Raw genomic sequence first — 21,581 nt, 5'->3', positions numbered from 1 at the left:
AAGGAATTTATTCTGTTCCAGATAAGGCAGGCAGCTTTTGCTGTCGCAGCTCCTGCACTACAAGTGGAGATTCTCAAGAAAAGAATTAAAGTCTTGGATGGGCACATTAAGACTCTCCTGCACTCTTAATGCATACATGGCCTTGATATTTTTTGTCACTGCCTTGTGCACGAATTATTTGCAATTGCTCCTTGTTTTGCTATATTGAAGTACCATATATATTCTCTTCTTTCACGAAATGAAACCAGTTGGAAGCCTGTGCTTTGTTTGCGTCTATGTTTCAGTTCATGTCCTGTCTTCCTCACGGAGTTTAAAATTTTGCCTAACCAGCTGTATAGCTTGTGTATACGATGAGTAATTAATATTACGATCACTGCAGCACAGCAATGGTCTAGTGGCATAGTGTTGACATAGTATAGAGATGGTACTAAGTTAAAAATCTGGAAATGCCATAAATTGTGCAATAAACCCTTATCCCTCAGTTTCCTACAGCTGCAGAGCACTTTACCACTGCAACAGTCAGGCATGCTGTATATTAGGGAGTGCCAAGAATTAGGTAGTGCCAAGAACAGGCTGCCACTAGAAGCTCCTTGGGCCAGGTGATAACTCAAACGCATCCAAATGTTTCTATATTTCACTATATAAACCTTTGTAGAATGAGGAACTTTTCAAGGGTGAAGTTGTTTCACACAAAAGAAAACTATTACTAAATAGTGACCAGTTTCTTTTGTTTTGTAAGCCAGATTGCATGTATTTGACATTGCTTACTGACTCTTACTTATTCTCGCTGTCCGATACAAGCATATGCACTCACATATGTTTTCAAACAACTATTGTGTGGAGCCATGTTTTTGGTGGAATAAAATCAGTCCCAATAGAGAGCTTTATGGCACACCGGATCTTACTAGCGATCACGGAGAAGAAAGTTCATTCGTAGTTACAAATTGGTACCGGTTAGATAAAAATTTACTAATCCAATTCGTAGTCCTGTCAATTCAAAGTTTACCGTCATTTGCGTATCGGACCAAGCCGATGTCCCCTGGCCTGGGCGGGCCCTGGCGCTTCACCTGGCCTTTGAAAATAGCAGTGTGGCACCAGTGGTTGCATCAGGAAGATAGACAGCAACGTGCACAGGGCAAGGAGTTTGGTGGCCTGGTACTCGTCACAGTTGTGGAGTTTTTGCGAGTCCTAGCCCTTACCTAGGGCACCACCCACGAAACACAGAACCTCTTAAAAACTTCTTGAAACGGCTACAAACGGCTATAGACGTCTTGGTCTATGATAAGACTGAAAATAGAATTTCTTTTAAACATAACCTCAGCACTTGGAATATGCTAGTATATATTCTATCTGCGGCAAAACCCACTACTGGTGTCACTAGAGTCTGTTTTGGTAAACGCATTCAGAATGTCTAACTCAAGAACTTTTCTAGATCTTTTTGTCTAAAAGTGAATAAAATGCCAAACGACGTGTTAAATGTGAGGTTACCGTCGGCCGTCGGCGTTAGCGAATAAAAGACGCCACAGACAAATCGAACTCGTTGGAAGCAACATAAGTTAATTGGCTTTAATATTAAATAATTTCACACCAGAACTTCAACAATCAAAGGCGTGTTATTGTTTTCCATACGGGGCGCGCACACGACGCCTGGAAACCATTCTATGCTCACGCAGCAGGTATTTACAGCAGCAGGAGCGAAACGCCGGTGTTGCACAGCGGTGTCACAGAGCCACCGCGCTGCGATCACTTCGGCGGCACAATCCAAATTTGTTGGACAGCTCATTCTGTGCTGGAAACACTGGGAGGCAGGAAGTTTGAAAAAACGGCCATTGCCGCCCGCTATGTCTCGGTCGTGGGTTCGTTATCCAGTTGTGCGTCATTCTAAGCCGTTCTGTACATTTATACTGGATATTAACTGGAGTCATTTAGCTTGGTGATGCTGTGTGCCGTGTGTTTTGCATCAGTGCTTCGTGACATCGGCTGTATTGCGTGTTTTCGCCGACGGCTTACTACCACAATGGCGGGATCTGCGTTCGCCGCCTTCGTGTCTCGGTGCGTCTTTGTACGTCGCACGTTCGGATAACACTTTTTCCGGTAAGTTAAATACATTGCGCTTCGTTTTTCGTCAACAATGTGAATATATTTAGGTGTTACCCGCGACAATTCTTGATATATGGGCTCTTCTGCCCTACGAGTTTTCGCCATTACTTTTATACGAGGGTTCTGCTTGTGTTCAGCCGTTCAGCACTACCGCGCTCCACGACTTCCGCAACAACAGTCAGAACTTTGCCCTGCTTGTTAGCCTGTGGTTAACGTAGCACGAACCAACCGAAAGGAGTGCATTCGAAGACGACGCACTGGCTGTAATGCTGAACCAGACTGAACTCGCCCTATTTTGTGTCCTTTTGTTCTTACGTGTGCGCGCGTGTGTGTCAGTGACTATGCAGTTTGTAGCCTTCCCACTTTATAGCAAAACAAAAAATATAACTGCAGTGTTTACTTCATCTATACAATTCCAAATTAAATCGTCTGCTGATGTACAAATTTCACTTGTGTTTTGTTCTAAATAAGCAGCAAAACCTTTAACCTAGTAGGTGCTTCATCTGGGAGTGAAATCACGACAGCTCGGCATTTATTAATGAATGACTGTGACCGGGTCACCTTATTTGTAATCGCAAATTTGCCTTTCAACTGACTTGATGCTATCTTATTTTGTCCCTTTCACTCTATAGACGGCTGGACATCCTTCTTGCACCTTGGCACTAGCTGGATGACGGGACCTCATCATGATCAGTGTAAGCCAATGTACTGTACCCTCTCTGGTCCTCCCAGTGCTTTTTATATGGGTTAAGGCCAGGGAGCGCTTCGTGGTAAAATAGCTAGTTGGTGTCTCACAAATGGCCATTTTTTTGCACTGGTCCATTATAAGCTGCCACTATTATAACCAATTTCTCAGTGCCAGTGTGCATACACAGTTCTACTAATAATTAGTTTCCGTAAGCCTTGCGAAATTTACCTGTAGGTAGTCATTGCTATGTAAGAGCTCACAAATTAACTCTGCTGTGTCATAGAAGTATTCCACACATGAGTAAAAATTTTCTACAACAGTGTACATTCCACCTTGCTTCCTTAATGCACAAATGTATTCAAGCCACTATTTGATTAGTTTGGTATTCTAAATGTTTTCTGTGTGATTTAGTTTCTTTACAGGAACTTACTGTACAGCATCAGCAAGCAGTCTAATTTAAGATTTATGTGTGCTGTAAAAGGTGTGCTTTGCCGCTAGAATTGATAGAACATGGGTCAAGGCTTCCATACAAGGACAAACTTCAATTTCGCTCTACCACCATCAGTACTTGGCTGGCGCTTGTAAAATGAATCACATCAAGTAGCTTGTGCCAGACTGTTTTTTAACCTTATTGTTAGGAGATCACAAAGTGATCTGTGGAGGTGCTTGCGTCTGAGATATAGATTGCGCTGCAACATATGTGCGTGTAGAACAGGCGTGATGCTGAGGGTTCCAGCAGTTTGCAGAGGTGCTTTTAAAATTTTGTCATAACTGCAATTTTACCTGTGCTGTTTTTTATCACCTATTTCAATAATATTATTGGAGGTGTTATCAGAATTTATCAATCTATTTGCCCTGGCCCATTAGCCTGCAACATTTGCCTTTTCACTAGGTGGGCAATTATTCTGCATGGACCATTACTTGAATATACCTTTTTGTGTGCAGCAGCTTCTCAGTTGCAAGTCAGCATAGATGCTCAGAATTACCTGAGGCTATAGATACACTGATGAATTTGCCACCTATACGAATCACTTTGCACTTTCTCACGCAAACAGCATGCTAACACTTCCAAGTCAGTGGGCAATGTTATTGTTTGATCACATCATGAGATACTTTCAACTTTGTATGACGCATCATCCAAGGTGTTTCGTCATTTGTGTGAGGTATTGCCCGAAGCCAATTAGGGTCACATGAAAATATATCAACAATGTGATTGATCCAGCTAGGAGTGTTGCTTTGGAACACTACTTTATCGCCAGTCCTCATTTGCATGCTACCTGCTTACTCTGTACTGTGTGATGTTTAAGTTTGAAAGAAAGGCAACAGCTAGGCAGTGCAAAATGCCAAACTTGTTTTAGTTCAACAATATAAAACGCTATTGAACTTTTTAATTAAGTTAGTACATCATTTACCTGCAGAGTGAATTACTGTTTTAAACTGATTATATTTTGCAGGAAGCTTCTCAGACTTGTTTGACAGGTTGATAAGTGGCTTTTTAGCCACAAAACACCATACAATAAATTAAAGGCTGACTTTGACTCTGCTATGCAACTTAATGACTATATGCCAGGAAAAGGTCTCTGAGTTGTGGCGCTGGCTAACACTCCCAGCGTTCGACTAGGACACATAAATACCCAAGAAAGTGGATGGGAAAACGACGCCGCTGTAGCTCAATTGGTAGAGCATAGCACGCGAAACGCGAAGGTTGCGGGTTAAGTTCCCACCTGCGGCAAGGTGTTTTTTCATCCACTTTAATTTCCATTAATTTATCGTTTCTTTATTTAATCTATTAAGCACAGGTAATTTCCCCTATGTTGTCCTTGGCGTCAGTGTTTTTTGGCTTTTTATGATAGGAAATATACTAGTCATATTAAACATCATCGCATACATACTTTAAGATACCCGTAATTTAAGAGAAATGAGTGCTTAAATTTATTTTTAATGTGAGCCAAACTTTTTACTTAGCACATATTGCTAATTGAAGTTCCAATTTCAACATTCCCATTTCTTCCCTTGCCATTTTTTTCCTGTTCTGTGCAGGTATTGCTTTCCTATGTCTACAAGAACCGTCACGCGTGGCCTGTGAAAGCAAGCTTTTGTGGGCAGCCAGTTGCTCTCCTACGAAGGCTGGCCTACTCTGGCCAGCCATCTTGAAGATTTCTCCATGATCACCTTTGCTGCTATTTGTCACTCTTGCTAATTACACTTTCTGCATCTTTTCTAATTTATAGGTAATAAAGTATGAGTATGTGACATGGTGTGAAGTTGATGCCTTGCTGCATTTTCGCTTGCAATCACCTTTTATGCATGAAAAGCTCATCATACAGTTTATGAAAAAAAAATAACAGCATATTATGATTTATCTTTCAGTTCTTCTAACATGCAACATACAAAGAATTCACTAATGTATGGTATGCTGAAGAACTCGCCATTATTTCCGCGTGATGCTGTGCAAGCATGTGGCGCTACCTTACAAGAGGCACCCAGAAAGTAAGTTACAATTTACTTTTAAATGAAGCATGGACATCAGAAAAAATATATTTATATTGCTAGTTAGAGTGGTTCGCAGAGTGTTTTTCCAGATGTGTACTATCCTTTATTAACTCATTGCAGCACAGTGTTCTGTTTCGTATACTGGTGTAAGGCTATTGTGCCTCCTGTAGCTGAAACAAGGATGTAATTTTTGCCTGAACTGCAGCATCACTGACAAAATTTTTCTTTGCTAGAAACTATTTCAATTTGGTAGAGACCCAGCATGGCGAAGTTTTGTCAATAATGACGTGTTTCACGCAGAGATGTTCTTGTTTCGGTCAATGAGTGAACATTGGAATTATATCAGCATACAATACAGATATTGTTTTATTTGCAAAATAATTCTGACAGGTGGCATTCAATTGATTGGTCTAATTAAAAAGCACAAATTGACCAATGAGGCTGTACTATTCCCATGGTTCACATCTGGAAAAACTACCTCTGCATCACTCTATCCGACACTATAAACTTTTTTTTTTCTGATGTCCATGCCTCGTTTGAAATAAATTGTAACTGTGGGCAAACGTTGTGTTACTGTAACAGCTGCCGCAAAAATTTGAGGGAATGTCTAATAAAAGTCTTCAGTTGTTCTTGTCAAGCTGTCCATTAGCCAACTTTTAGCGTAACGTTAGCAGGGCTTACTGAAGTATTTCTAGACGTCCATGGCTACAAAATGTCTTGATCAAGACAGCTACTAGGCTTTTGAATTAGCCGTTCAAGACATCTTTTAGACATCAAATAGCTGCTTGCGTGTTTCGTGGGCAGTCTGTGCACTGCGTGTATATATATATATATATATATATATATATATATATATATATATATATATATATATATATATATATAGGTTGTGCAGGATTGCTCGTTGGCAATCCTGCACAACCAGGCTTGTCAGGTGCGTCGGCAGCTGACAGGCCTTCGATGCGTTTCACCCTGGTAGTGCGGTCGTCTTTGCTGCGCTGGCATTGCCCAAGAACAGGATGTATCGGCATGGTGCAGAATTGCAGAGTGGGGGCGCTCCATTCTATTCCCACTCCATTCCTTCAGAGTTGTGGTTTATGTGATTCCAGTCTTTATAACTCGTCAGAATTCTGACAGTTGGACCATTCCCACTCTTTGAGTGGTTGAACTAATCTACTCAAATCCTCCAATTACAGTAAATAAAACGCTTCCTGTATAATTACTTACTACTTGCACCCCGATGCAGCGATAGCGTAGAGGTAATGCATCCGCCTCACATGCAAAAGGACTGTGGTTCAAATCCCAGTGCCACGCAATTTTCCAACGGATAAAAAAAATCCACATTTTGATACAGTTGTATAAACCCCTGTGACCAGAACCGGTAATGCACTCCCTCACGAGAGCAGGATTGGCCACCTTGGTGCAGTACTTGGCCACAACCTCCTATATCAATACAACAATCAAACCGCAGCCCTCAGTTGCTGCGAAGCAACTGAACACGGCGGCGGTCAGACCTGTGAAGCAGCAGAGGGTGCTAAGAATGTCTGGATCCGGACAGGCCACCATTGGGATCTGAACCTGGCAATGTTTAACGCTAGAACATTATCTAATGAGGCGAGTCTAGCAGTGCTATTGGAGAAATTAGCGGGAATTAAATGGGATATATTAGAGCTCAGTGAGGTTGGGAAGACAAATGAAGCATATACAGTGCTAAAAAGCGGGCACATCCTGTGCCTCCGGGGCTTAGTGGAGAGACGAGAACTAGGAGTCGGATTCCTGATTAATAAGGATATTGCTGGTAACATACAGGAATTGTATAGCATTAACGAGAGGGTGGCAGGTCTTGATGTGAAACTTAATAAGAGGTACAAATGGAAGGCCGTACACGTCTAGCCGCCTACATCCAGTCATGATGACCAGCAAGTCGAAAGCTTCTATGAAGACGTGGAATTGGCGATGGGTAAAGTCAAAACAAAATACACTATACTGATAGGCGACTTCAATGCCAGGGTAGGCAAGAAGCAGGCTGGAGAAAAGTTAGTGGGGGAATATGGTGTAGGGTCTAGGAATAGTAGGGGAGAGTTATTAGTAGAGTTTGCAGAACGGGATAATTTGCGGACAATGAATACCTTCTTCCGCAAGCGGGATAACCGAAAGTGGACATGGAGGAGCCCGAATGGCAAGACTAGAAATTAAATAAACCTCATACCCTGCGCTAACCCTGGCATCATACAAGTGTGGACGTGCTCGGCAAGGTGCGCTGCAGTGACCATAGGATGGTAAGATTTCAACTTAGCCTAGACTTAAGGCAATGGAAAAAACTGGTACATAAGAAGCCGATCAATGAGTTAGCAGTAAGAGGGAAAATAGAGGAATTTCGGATCAAGCTACAGAAAAGGTATTCGGCTTTAACTCAGGAAGAGAACCATAGTGTTGAAGCAATCAACGAAAATCTTATGGGCATCATTACGGAGTGTGCAATAGAAGTCGGTTGTAACTTCTATAGACAGGATACCAGTAAGCTATTGCAGGAGACGAAAGACCTAATTAAGAAACCAACCCTTATACATAGCTTTCGTTGATTACGAGAAAGCGTTTGATTCAGTCAAAACCTCAGCGGTAATGCAGGCATTATGGAATCGGGGTGTAGACGAGCCGTATGTAAAAATACTGAAAGATATCTATAGCGGCTCCACAGCCACCGTAGTCCTCCATAAAGAAAGCAACAAAATCCAAATAAAGAAGGGCGTCAGGCAGGAATTAAGATACCAACTCTCCAATGCTATTCACAGCGTGTTTACAGGAGGTATTCAGAGACCTGGATCGGGAAGAATTGGGGATAAGAGTTAATGGAGAATACCTTAGTAACTTGCGATTCGCTGATGACATTGCCTTGCTTAGTAACTCGGGACCAATTGCAATGCGTGCTCACTGACCTGGAGAGGCAAAGCAGAATGGTGGGTCTGAAAATTAATCTGCAGAAAACTAAAGTAATGTTTAACAGTCTCAGAAGAGAACAGCATTTTACGATAGGTAGGTAGGTACGACAGAAGTGGTAAGGGAATACATCTACTTAGGCCAGGTTGTGACCGTGGATCCGGATCATGAGGCCGAAATAATCGGAAGAATAAGAATGCTGGGGTGCGTTTGGCAGGCATTCTCTGATCATGAACACCAAGTTGCCATTATCCCTCAAGAGAAAATTGTATAACTGGTGTGTCTTACCAGTACTCACCTACGGGGCACAAACTTGGATGCTTACGAAAAGGGTTTTACTTAAACTGAGGACGACACAACGAGCTATGGAAAGAAGAATGATGGGTGTAACGTTAAGGGGATAAAATGAGAGCACATTGGGTGAGGGAACAAACGCGAGTTAATATCTTAGTTGAAATCAAGAAAAATGGGCATGGGCAGGGCATGTAATGAGGAGGGAAGATAACCGATGGTCATTAAGGGTTATAAACTGGATTCCAAGTGGGGAAGCATAGCAGGGGGCGGCAGAAAGTTAGGTGGGCGGATGAGATTAAGAAGTTTGCAGGGACAACATGGCCATAGTTAGCACATGACCGGGGTAGTTGCTGTTTATGCAAGCATTTTGTATAAACATGCAATGTTTATGCAAAACATTTTGCTCGCTTTTAAGCACCTCTTCTTATGCCTAAAAGAAACAGAAATAAACATCCAGTATTCCTTTTTAACTTTTACTAAGCTTATCATGTAGCTCAGTTTTAACATACAGGCTAACATACAGTATTTACAGGTGAGGTTACAGAAAACAGTAATAAGTCACAGTAAACACTGCTTGGATGGTGAAAAACATGGGAATCAGGTCATTTTTGACAACAACCTTTTTTGGCATAGGAGGCTAAGCAAATGGTGATGTAGCAGCACTGTAAAGACTAAATAAAATGGATGTGGAATGACTTGATGACTTTGTTTTTGATTTTGCCTTCGAAAGGAATTTATTCTGTTCCAGATAAGGGAGGCAGCTTTTGCATCTGCAACAGAACATCGGTGTATCTTGTGTGAAGCACTTTTTCCATGCTCTTTCACTACCTGAGCAAGGTAACTTTCTTGGTGCTTCATCACGCGATTTCTAGTCAACTTCCATTAATTGTACCCTCACGAGACTGACGGGTCGAATTAAGATGCAAAAACCTACTGAAACACCGCTGATTCATTTGGCAATATGTGCTTGAGTAACACGCCTCTGAAACGAACATGCATCAACTTTCTATTTGTCCAAAGTAGAAATGACTTAACTCAAAACCAAAGTAGAAACCTACACGTACCTGATTTTTTAGAATGGCAGCCGATTTTCTATAGTTAGCTTCGCCACATTACAGCCATGTATGCGGTAGAGCAAATGAATGCTACAACCACGGTTTTAGTTTCGCAATCGATTGCACAGCTAGGAAATTTTCGGCTCAATGTCCTTGGAAAACAAAAAGTGTGTTAGAATCAGATACGTTACCACAATCGGACATTGTCAGCTACCGTTACTGCTTGAAAATTTTTCTCGGGTGGGTCAAAAATAGGCATTTCAGAGAGGAGATGGCATTTGTTTAACGCATTCACTGTCCCCTAAGCTCTGCTGAGACAGACGCTGCCACTAAAAGGGGTCGTTATTGGGGTCTGATCAAGTTGGCATTATCCGGCTAATGCCAGTTTTAGGATCGCAATAATGAATGTTTAGGCCCATAGAAATGCATGGGCGCCGACCAGGACCTTCGGCCAGGATCGAATTAGCTGAAAATGTAAATTAACTGGAGTAATGTTATTGGAAGGTTGCTGTTCACTTTCAAAAAATGAAGCGCCAACGGTAACGGCACACAAAGAAGGAATAAAAGACAGGACAAGGCGCTACTTGCAACTGTTTATTGAGTCAAAGGTGGCTGATTATATAGCCACAGGGGAGGAGGGGGACGAAAAAAGAGCGACACTGATTATGTGAATGCGCACATGCGAGAACACTGAAGATATATTTGAAGGAAATCGCAATTAATCAAAATCTAAAACTTATCTAAAAACATGCTTTTATTGTTATAAATGTTCTGAGACGGAGTGCTCACACAGGCATCCCCTCTTTTCTTAATCTTGTTAGCCTTCAACATTTCACGCACCGCAGAATCTTTACTTGTAAACATGATTGTTGTTTCATGAAGCCTTGCTTCACATACTTGTTTCTTCTCATTCCCGCAGGCCTTGCAATGAAGCGGCAAGTTTGAACCATAGCCGTTTTTCAATGAAAGCTTATGCTCCCGCAGGCGTTCATTGATACATCGGCCAGTTTGGCCGATATACTCTTTCCCACACTTGAGTGGTATGCGGTATACTACCCCTTCTTCACACTTAACAAAAGGTTTCGTATGTTTAATAGCACACCCTACTTTCTTCGAGTCATCAGAACCAATCAGGCGGCACAAAGTAGCAAGCTTTCGGGGCGCGGAAAAAACCACAGGGACTTTGTATTTCACGGCGACGTGCTTAAAATTATGCGCCACTTGATGAGAATACGGTATCGCCACTGGTTTTGTTTTCTTTTCGAATGCTTGACATTCTTCACTGCTTCTTTTTCTTTCTTTTTTCACCTTTTTCAAAAGTGCCTCCGAAACTGCGCTAAAACCAAACAAGGAAAGCCAGCCTTCCTCAACTTCAAAATCTGTTCACCAAAGCTTGCTTGGGCCTTATGACAGCACGATTGTTTAAGGGCGGACTCGAGGCACATAGTGGCAATCGCACGTTCTACAGTCTTAATAATATTTGGGGTTTTACGTGCCAAAACCACTTTCTGATTATGAGGCACGCCCGTTCTACAGTCTTGGAGTGTGTAGAATCATACGGCAACAATTCCTTGCGGGCACGGGGTCGGTACATCCAGCAGGAGCCTTCGTCAGTAAGGGTTATGTCAAGATCTAAAAATTGTAAGCTGTTATCCTTGGCTAGTTCAAAAGTAAAACCTAGGCCTTTGCTTTGCTGGTTAAAATCAGATAAAATGCCCGGCACAGTATGCGAGTAAGTTATGGGAGATCCTTCTGTCAGTAAAATTAAAAAATCATTAACATACCTAAAAACCTTGAGCACTTTGCCTCCATCAAGCACCTTGGATAGCGCTCTATCGATGCCCACAAGGAAAATGTTGCAAAGTACAAGAGCCACGCACGAGCCAATGCAAATTCCTTTCTTTTGCACATAAAACTGACCTTGAAAAGAAACAGCTGTTGAACACAAATAAAACTCCAGGAGTGCCATGAAGTTATCCACAGAAATTCCCGCACTATTCTGAAAGGATACTGTTAGATACGGGACCGTTTCCTGAGCCTACTTCGATTTCCCCAGACCACATCGAAACGCACCACAGCTAATTAAGGAGCGCAGAAGCACGGATACCACATTCCTGAGGCAAGACACGTGCAAACAAGTTGGCGGACCCCACTTCGTGTGCAGCTGGTGGAGCTATTCACTGCTTGGCTCTTCCCGAAAGTAAAGCGAGAGCTTGGCACTGTTCCAAGTAACATGGCTCCCAAGGCAAGACGGCTGTAATGCACCGTGAAGCCACGACCGCGTCGCCCCCATCCGGCTATTGTGACGGCGCATTGCAAGTCAGCAAGGCAAGACCGCAGGGAGAAGTAAGCCCTCGGACAATTGGGGACCCAGCGGTGACTCTCTTCGCCGGGTGTGACTCCATCGCACGGGCGCCTACCACTGGCCGAAAATGACGACACCCGAGCGGGCTCGCCGATTGGCTGGAAATGGCGTCACCTGAGCGGGCTCTCCCGTTGGCCGAACGTGATGTGTCTTCGAGGCACCGAAGGGCTTAAGAGACGCAGACCGGGAGCAGCAAGAGAGGATTCCTAGAGCATTCCTTGATTCTTCTCTTTCAAGCTTCTTGCCGCGGGCCGCAGCGTCCGAGTTGCTGCCGGCCCGTAATGACTTTAATGGCGTTTTTCACTGGTCGATTCGGAGCAGAGTTTCTTGCTCCGTGGCAACGAATCCGAATTTCACTGGTCGATCTGGAGCGGGTTCGCGCGTTCCACTGGTCGTTTCGGATCAACTCGCTCCGCGCCGGATCGCTCTCACTTGCTCCGCCGCCGAGGCGCGGATTCGGGCGGAAATAGCTCGCGTCACTTCCGTTTTCAAGCGAAATCGGTACCCGGTTGGTACGCATGTAGTGTAGTGTCGCCCCCTGTCAGATCTCGGTGTCATCGTACATGTATGTTTTGTAGTTGTGTAGCTAGACGGCGCACCCCCCTTCTGTCATGTGACAAACTTGGAGGTGTCATCTGGCGTGTGAAGCCTTTATTAGGAATAAACGGCGAGTCTTCGTCCGGTTTTCATCGGGAGCAGTTCGCTCCGCGTCTCCTTCCTGCGCCGGCGCTTGCCGCGCGTTCGCCCGGTCGGGGCCCCCCGCTTGCCTGCCGCTGCCGACACAACATCTTTTGGCGACGAAGATGGGATTCCCGCAGCGGTTCCGACCGAAGCCCCGGAAAACCAGCGAGCTTCGTAAGTGAAGCGTCCTTTACGTGTCGGCACGGCTTGCAAACGCCGCCGACGCACTTGGCGTCGGCGAGGCTTCCGAGCCTAGGCCTTCTCGCCCCCTTTGTTCTTCCTTGCCCATTCCTGCGGCGAGCTCCGGCTTGCCTCCTGCACGGTCTCCTGCACGCTACCTGGCATGGCTTTTACGGCGAACCTTCCTGTTTTTCTTGAAGTGCCCGGCCCACCGTTAATTCCATGGTATCGCTGGAAAAAAATTTTTCAGGCCCACCTCGAAGCGGCCGGCGGTGGCGACTGGACGGACGCGCGACGAGCGTCCGCGCTCGTCAGCGCTCTCGGGCGTGAGGGACAACGGAAGTACTTTGCAGACGAGGAGCAGGAAGCAGCAAGGCAGTTAACCAGCGCAGCGTCAGCTTCAAGCGAAGCAGCAAGGCAGTCGACCGGCGCAGCGTCAACGTCAAGTGATGCGGTCCCGCCAGCGTCAGAGTTTCCGAGACTCTTGCAGCGGCTTGACCGGCTGTTCGCCGCGTCAACAAATGTCCTGGCGGAACGGCACGAATTCACCAGCCGAAAGCAGTTCGAGGGAGAAGGATTCCTGGAATTCGTGACCGCATTGAAGGAGAAGGCGGTACAGTGCAACTTCGGCACAAGCTATGACGAGCGCGTCCGAGACCAAATCATACATGGGGTAGCGAACGTCAGCGTTCGCGAGAAGTTGCTGGCTCATGGCGAAACCCTGTCCCTGGACAAGGCAGAAGAAATTGGACGCTCGTTAGAAGCCCTGCATCGAGCGAACCGCGCGTTCGACTCTGAGAAAATACAGAGAATCGAGGCAGCTCAACTTGGCGCTCCGTCGACGAGCCAAGATGGCCGACTTCTTCCGGGGAGCCGCCAAGATGGCCGACGTAGTCCGGGAGGCCATGAAGATGGCCGACTTTTTTCGGGGAGCCGCCAAGATGGCCGACGGCTTCCAAGAGGCCGCCCAGATGACCGACATTTTCCGCGAGGCTCCTCCGGGACCCGCAATGAAGCACAGGATGCGAAGGACCCTAATTTCGACCGTAGTTCATGCGACCGGTGTGGCAGCACGAAGCATATTGCAACGTACAGGAATTGCCCCGCAAGGAACCGGCGGTGCAACGCCTGCCACACGTTGGGCCATTTTGCATCTGTATGCCGAAAAACCCGTACTGTTCAGCACGTCTCTTCCGCAGAGACGCTGTCTTCAACTTCCGCAGCACAGCCGTCCGCGTCTGTCTTGACGGTGAGCACTTTGGAAGCTAAAAGGGATTTACAAGTCCCGGTCGTGGTTAACGACGTCGCCATGCGGCTGCTCGTGGACACAGGAGCGTCTGTCTCATTGATGACGGCCGAGGATTTTGGAAAGCACTTTGATCGACAGCACAGACTGTCAAAGACAGCAGTGGACTTGAGGAATTTCTCCAAGCAACGCATCGACATTCAAGGCCTTTTTCAAGCCACTGTCCAGTTTCTTCAAAGGTCGTGCTTAGTCACGTTCCATGTAACGTCTACAGGTACGTCACTGCTGGGTCTTGACGCCATCCAGCGCTTGGGGATACAAATCGACGGTACGTCGCTGACATGCTGCCTGGCTACGCTTCCTCCAGTACAGAGCCCCACAGGTGTGCCTCCGGGTTTTGATCACCTCTTCAGTGACGAGTTGGGTCTCGTCAACAACTGTGTGCACCGAATTCATCGGCAGCAAGATGCGAAACCAGTATCTTCAAAGTTGCGCAGACTACCCCTGGCTCTCCGTGACCAGGTCACAAATGAATTGCGACGTCTCGAGGACTGCGACGACATCAAGCGTGTCGAGGCTTCTGAGTGGGTGTCTCCACTCGTCGTGGTGCGCAAGAAGGATGGAACTATGCAGCTCTGTGTAGATCTACGGGAACAGGACAGTCTTGTGCCTCACGTTCAAGAAAGGGTCTTGCAGAAACAGTGGCAGACTAAACAGTACGTAGACAAACGTAGAGGTGCTCAGGCAACTCGTATCAAGGTGGGAGACACCGTCAGAATAAGATTTAACAGGAAAGGATTTTTTAAGTACAGTAAACCTCGTAAAGTCAAGGCCCAGGTAGGACCATCTACTTTTCTACTCAGTGATGGGAAGACGTGGCATGTGTCTAAGTTAACCCTAGTGATAAAGGGTTCAGCAGGTAGTACATTGTGTACAAGTGACAAAGATTTTTTGTACTCATATTCAAACTTGGATAGTCATTCCGATGACTCGTCTGTAGCGACAGCGTCTTCTCAGAGTCATAAGCTTCAGTTGAGTAGTCCGTCTAACTGTATCACTTCCGAGTTTACACAGTCAGCAGTCGTCTCTGATTCCGTAGGGGAATCGGTAGCATCCCAGGACTTGTTGGGACGTCGAGAGGAGCTTCCTGGGCAACCCTCTCCAGCTTTGAGCGACAACCACATTCAATTGTCCAACCAGGGGGAGGGAAATAGTGGGACGACTGGGTCTTTAAAGTCGACCGATACGCGTCGCAACCCCCAAAGTTCTGAGGTACGCACGCGTCCTCATCGTGACAGAAAACGGCCTCCGTGGCTCGATGATTTTGTTTCTGTAGTGTAGAGCGTATTGCAGTCTTCGAAATGCCACGGCTAGGGACCTCGCTGTGACATTTAGGAGACAGTCCACATGTTTCATTAACACAGGAAAAAAGTGCTTATTGTTGCGGTGCAGTGAGTTTTGTGCCGTGTTCCTTGTCAGACTTTGTTCGAGTGACTGCCTGTGTTATGGTGCCCAAGACTGGTGCGCATGTATGTGAACTTGGGCAGGGACGGATTGAATTGGTTTTGGACTTAAGTGCGTGCTTTGTGTGCGACTGGTGCGCATGTGTGAACGTGGGGGGAACGAACTGAAATCGCCTTTGGACTTAAGTGCGCATCTTGTGTGTGCGTTTCACTGTATGTTTACTTTGTTTCCAGGGGGGGGATGATGTAGTGTAGTGTCGCCCCCTGTCAGATCTCGGTGTCATCGTACATGTATGTTTTGTAGTTGTGTAGCTAGACGGCGCACCCCCCTTCTGTCATGTGACAAACTTGGAGGTGTCATCTGGCGTGTGAAGCCTTTATTAGGAATAAACGGCGAGTCTTCGTCCGGTTTTCATCGGGAGCAGTTCGCTCCGCGTCTCCTTCCTGCGCCGGCGCTAGCCGCGCGTTCGCCCGGTCGGGGCCCCCCGCTTGCCTGCCGCTGCCGACACAACAACGCACATTGTGTTGCTTCGCAAAATGGCTGCGTTCGGTGCTGCTGCAGCGCTCGCGTTTAGCGATGAGAGCGCGGACGACAGCGATTACGAAGTGACGCAAGTGCTGTACGAAGACTTCTATGCACGTTGTCCATGCATAATCCTTGCGGGCGCGACAAGGAAATGACGGACTATGCGACTGCCACGCTCAAATTACACACGGGGGACGGCGAGTTTGGCTGCCGTGGAAACGTACAGAACGGAAGTAGGGCATGGTTTTCGGAACCGATTCGTGCGACGAGTACGCAGACTTCCTGTGTGATCCGCCGCGGAGCGTTTTTGCGCTCCGCTGGCCGATTCGGATTCCTGAAACCCGAGCGCTCGCTCGAGGATTTCGGCGGCCGCTCCAGATCGACCAGTGAAAAACGCCATAAGACTGTTAATTGACTCTCACTGTAAATAATTTAAATAAACCTCCCAAGTGTTTCATCCCGACGTCCTCCTCAACTCCTACAACTGGTTGCTAGCGGTGGGATCGCCTCCAAATGCAACAATACCTGCCCGTTCATCTCAATGCAGCTCAGGATGGCAACTAACAATTCTTTTTGTGGGATAGAGTAAAAAAGATCAACAACATCTATTGAAAACAAGTATCCTAGCGACTTGGTCTCATGTGAAAAAGCTATGATGTCAAGGCTATTCTTTACCATGAACGGGTCATCTATAACCAAGGTGTTAGCTGCTTTTGAAGGTAATGGCTAACATTGTTTTGCCAGGAATCTCTTTCGCTCACAATATATCTGAATGGTATGCCACCTTTGTGCGTTTTTGCAGTAAAGAATACATTTAAACAGTTTTCCGTACATTTCTGGACGCCATTAGCGAGCTTCTGTAGTCCGAGGTCTTCAGACCAAGATATGGCACGGTTCTTTTCCTTACTTGGCTTCATTTTCCCTACCTTGAAATTCCTCTGGATGGCTTGTAGAGCTTATTCATTAAACATACCCGACGGCATGGCTACAAACCCTCCTTCTTTGTCGGCCTGCAGGAGTTGAAGGTCATTGTCCTTAAAAAAATTCACGATACGTTTTGTCGGGGTTCTTGGACGAGTTCCTTTGTCAGACAGTTCTGGTCAAGCTGTCAACCCCGTCCAGAAGACACCTTTCCTTGTCCTCTGGAGTGGCTTTGTTGGAAATCCTTCTATTCAAGGAAAGAAGCTCATGTGCCGGGATCCTCGGCTCGGAGCTGAACTTGGGGCCTTTCTTGAGGACGTCAGCGATGTCTTCCAGGATGAAGGCTCCCCCGAGAACTTGCAGCGCCACGCTGCTGGCTTTGTTTATTTCACCTCCTTTGGGAAGAATGGCTAGGGTCTTACGCCATAAAAATTCCATGTTCTGAGCTGCAAGCTTCCGAAGGGACTGAAGCTTAGTACTTGCAATGTTCACTGGATCCAGCGAAAAGCACACCAGGTGAAGCCAGTCGTAGAGCAGGCGGACCTGTCACCATATCTCGGAACGTAGAATCCGGCACATTCTTTTCACATGGCCAGCAGACGGTCTAACGCAACCGAACAGAGCGGTGAATTCTGTAGGCACAAGTTCCTTCCTAATGCAGTATCCTAGGGTTCTCGCTCGACGCGTCGCAAGGGCGATATGGCAGACCACCACCGAAGGATTCGGCACACTGGAAGGTACACATAGAAAGGGGCCCACTGTAGAAGAAAGGTATTGCAGTAAAACACGTTCTGGGGCTAGTTGGTGCATAGCTTTCAAAAAATGAAGCGCCAACGGTAACGGCACACAAAGAAGCAACAAAAGACAGGACAAGGCGCTACTTGCAACTGTTTATTGAGTCAAAGGCGGCTGATTATATAGCCACAGGGGGAGGGGGACGAAAAAAGAAACACTGATTATGTGAATGCGCACGTGCGAGAACACTGAAGATATATTTGAAGGAAATCACGATTAATCAAAATCTAAAACTTATCTAAAAACATGCTTTCATTTTGGTTCTGTTATTCTTTTTCTGTTCTACAAGAACTTGCCATTTTAATATGTAGTTTTCTTCTGTAAGTGTGGCAATGGTGCTAAATTTAGCATTTGTTCAAATCATCCATTGTTCCAAGGACAAGTTACAAAGTAGGGGCACACTTTGAGACATGAAACATTTGCACATATAAAGTCAGGAAACGTTAAGAGCTGTCCAATTAACATAAGTTGGCTGTATTGTCTGCATAGCATGTGGTTACATTTTTGAAATGTGGCCATTCTGTAAAATAAAGTTGCATTTGTTTCAAATAAATTGGTTAACTATTGCTTGTGTGTTTTCCTGTGCTCTCTGTGCTGATTGCGCTTTTGAAAGTGCAGTGAGCGACTGCAGACTGAAATGCACAAGGCTTCGTTTTATCGTGCCAGGAAGCATGTTTGGCTTGACAAAGGAGCCTTAACCCCTTCCATGCATACACACTTTTTTGTATAAACACATCAAATGAAAGAGAGTGACCTCATGTATTTTAAAAGCTGGCAGTGTTAGACAGAGTGAAGTACAAATACAATTTGCTGTTAAGAGGAAGCTTTAGCTCGGGCCCAACTCCGACGCGGCCTATTCAAATACATGAAAAACGCAAAAACGTTTTTCTGAGACAACCCCTGGACTGATTTTAATTAAATTTGTTGCATTTGAGAGTGAAAGTTAAATTCTAGTGACATGTATTTGAATAGGCCGCGTCGGAGTTGGGCCCAAGCTAAAGCTTCCTCTTAACAGCAAATTGTATTTGTACTTCACTCTGTCTAACACTGCCAGGCTTTAAATTAAGATACATGAAGTGGAATTTCGATTTAGGGCCTAAATTTTGTTAAAAAGATTTTCAAATATTCGACCGTTGGAAAAAAATAGAAGCACGAAGTTTACAAATTCATAGGTCTGCATCAAGATCAGATATCGGGGTTCTGTAAACGGCATCCATTAGATCATTCAAAGCGGACAAATTCGATGTGTCATTTTACATCTTGCATGAATTTGTTACATTGGTTACAAGGCTTCTGCAAAAGTTCTATTTCCATATTACTAAAATGTTTTATATTCATGTGTAACATGTCAATTTCGTCCGCTTTAGATGTACTGTTGCATGCAATTCACAGAATTGTATTATCCTTCTTTGTTGTTGAGTTACAGAGTTGTAAACTTGACAGTTTCGTTTTCTGAAAATTTTCTATTTTTGCCAATATTTAATAAAAAATTGACGACATAAATCGAAAATTCGAAACCAACAGTCACTAGATTTTAAGCTTTTCTTTTAAATGCAACAAACCTCGTCAAATTCGGTGCAGTGGTTGCCGAGAAAAATCAATTCTCCTTTTACATGTATTTAGATAGGAGCACCCAAGCTAAAGCTTCCTCTACAAGTTATTTTTATTGTCCTACAATATATTCCCTCTGTGTACAATCAACATCTCCGCCAAGGACAACATAAACAGTATGATTGGAAACTGCAGAATTCTCCATCTGCGCAGGTGGTCGGCTGATTGCCGTGCAAGATGCTTTGTGAGCTGGCATTGATGTCTAAATCTCAACTCATCTGCAAGCGTACAAAATAGGCTTTGGGATACTTTCACCACAAACAGAGAGACTAGAATGACTGTTGCCTGTGACATATGGCACATACCCATCACGAGGGATCGGCTAGGATTCCCCATGAATACAACATCAAATAACTTTATATTCCCACTAACTTGATAGTACATAATACTAATATGTAACAAAAATAAACGTAACTGCAAAGATGGAAACATTTGTGTTAATTGTATGAAAAAAAATGTGCCTAAGATGTTATCTTCCCAGCAGCAACAATATGCCCATGCACAACTAGCATTACTCTTCAGGCAAACTCCAGGCTGCTCACACCATTTTCTACAAGATTTGAAGCCCAACAGGCAAAAGGGGTAGCTGCCAAATTTTTTTTCGGCTGAATACCTTCAGCATAAAATAAAGTTATTCTATTCCATATCCTCACATGAAACACAGCAATATTGTTACAAACCATTGAAGAAGGCATCAGCAATGTGATGAAGACAATTGAAGAGGCACTCATGTTCTTATTTCCATTGCAATACAAACCTACACTTGGTCATTTGAAGGTGCATGTGCCGAATTCAACCGTCTACTGTTATGAGGCACATGGAACAGACATTCCAAGTAAGTGAAATATTTGTAATGCAGTTACTGTTGGTGTCTAAAGAATTTGGCCAGTCAGAAGGGCAATGCGCTAAATAAAAAAAAACCTACAGGCCCACTATGCAATGCTTTTGCCAAACTATCCAAAACTTCAATGTGTGCAAGTCCACAATGACCAGGAAAAGAAGTAAACAAATTTCTTGAAGATGGAATGAAAAAGAAATGTTGCGACAATTAAGAAATTAATTCTTTGTACTTTCTAGTGGCACACGGATACACAGTCGGTGGGCACAATTTGAACTTGAACTCATGGCAGTGATGCAGGGGCAAATACCACACTCATACTTCCGAGAAGCGTCGGTTAGAATGCTGAGTTGGAAGGGAAACTTTGCAAATACTTCTTCAGAAGTTCCAGCATCTAACCAGTAAGTGTTTGAGCATGACTAGGGGAAATATAATCAATTTTACAAATAGCACCATTCCAAAGAACTGGCACACTGCATTGATTTCTCAGGTGACAACTATTTTTCTAAAAGCCTCTGTACGCGTTAATACAACCTGAGGCAGCTTAAATCTAGGTCACATGGAATCGAAAAATACAGCGGCGAGTGTGACACCTAAATTTGCTATCTCGCGAACATGAGCGAAAACTTCAATTTGAAAAGGTTTGCTCGAAAGGAAAACTCACGGCCGTAACCCTGCTGCACATCGCCAGTTGTATGAATAAAAAAAAACATCTGCACGATGAATAGACACTTCGTCGATATTTGAAGCAGATCGTTAGTGGATATCAAGAAATGTGCACTGGATAAGAGCGAAACATGTAACCGACTGACTGACGGAAGTGAGGCTCACAGTATAAGTTTTCTCTATCTACACCGATAATGCAGCACGTATTGTGCAATTAAATCGTCCGTAATGCGCAGCACTTACCGCACTCGATTGAAGTCGCCATCGCAGCGACGCGCCATTTATTTCAGGACCACGAAAAACAAGGTATTCACCTAAGTACAGCGGCGGTTTACCTGTCGGCTAGCCCCCAACTCGCATATGACGAAAGCAAATGTCACGGAATCCAAGCCCACGATTGCTCAAGTCAAACTGCGCTCGCACGAATATCACACACGTAATACGCTTTCGACACGCACAAAAGCGCGCGCAGAACGACTTGCAGCCGGAGTACCAATCGGTCGGCCGAAGTGAACGGACGTGTCTTCGGCGCGCTCCGCAACCACCGAGACTACGCGACCTTCACCGACCGCCCTTGACCGCCCTTGGCCGGGCCGCTTTCGCCGGGAGTCATATGGGAAGCGGCTTTCTCGCCGTTTCCCACCGACCGCCTTTTCTTCCCGGGACTTTGTTGCCGCTCCCCGCGCCTCTACAGCACTGAAGCAGTTCCAACGCGGCTGCCC

General features: G+C 45.1%; 1 protein-coding gene across 1 annotated transcript; it reads left to right on the top strand.

The window, feature by feature from the left end:
* Positions 1 to 11,279: 11,279 nt before the first annotated feature.
* Positions 11,280 to 15,910, top strand: LOC142566804 (uncharacterized). Its single transcript, XM_075677685.1, has 3 exons — positions 11,280 to 11,299; positions 12,511 to 12,787; positions 13,044 to 15,910. Exons 1-3 carry the CDS (start codon positions 11,280 to 11,282, stop codon positions 15,378 to 15,380), a joined length of 2,634 nt encoding a protein of 877 aa, XP_075533800.1. The 3' UTR covers positions 15,381 to 15,910.
* The last annotated feature ends 5,671 nt before the right edge of the window (positions 15,911 to 21,581 follow it).

The sequence above is a fragment of the Dermacentor variabilis genome, unplaced genomic scaffold, assembly GCF_050947875.1.
Source record: "Dermacentor variabilis isolate Ectoservices unplaced genomic scaffold, ASM5094787v1 scaffold_13, whole genome shotgun sequence".
NCBI lineage: Eukaryota > Metazoa > Arthropoda > Arachnida > Ixodida > Ixodidae > Dermacentor > Dermacentor variabilis.
Note: the sequence above shows the minus strand (reverse complement) of the source record. Positions and strands in the feature narration are given on the sequence as shown.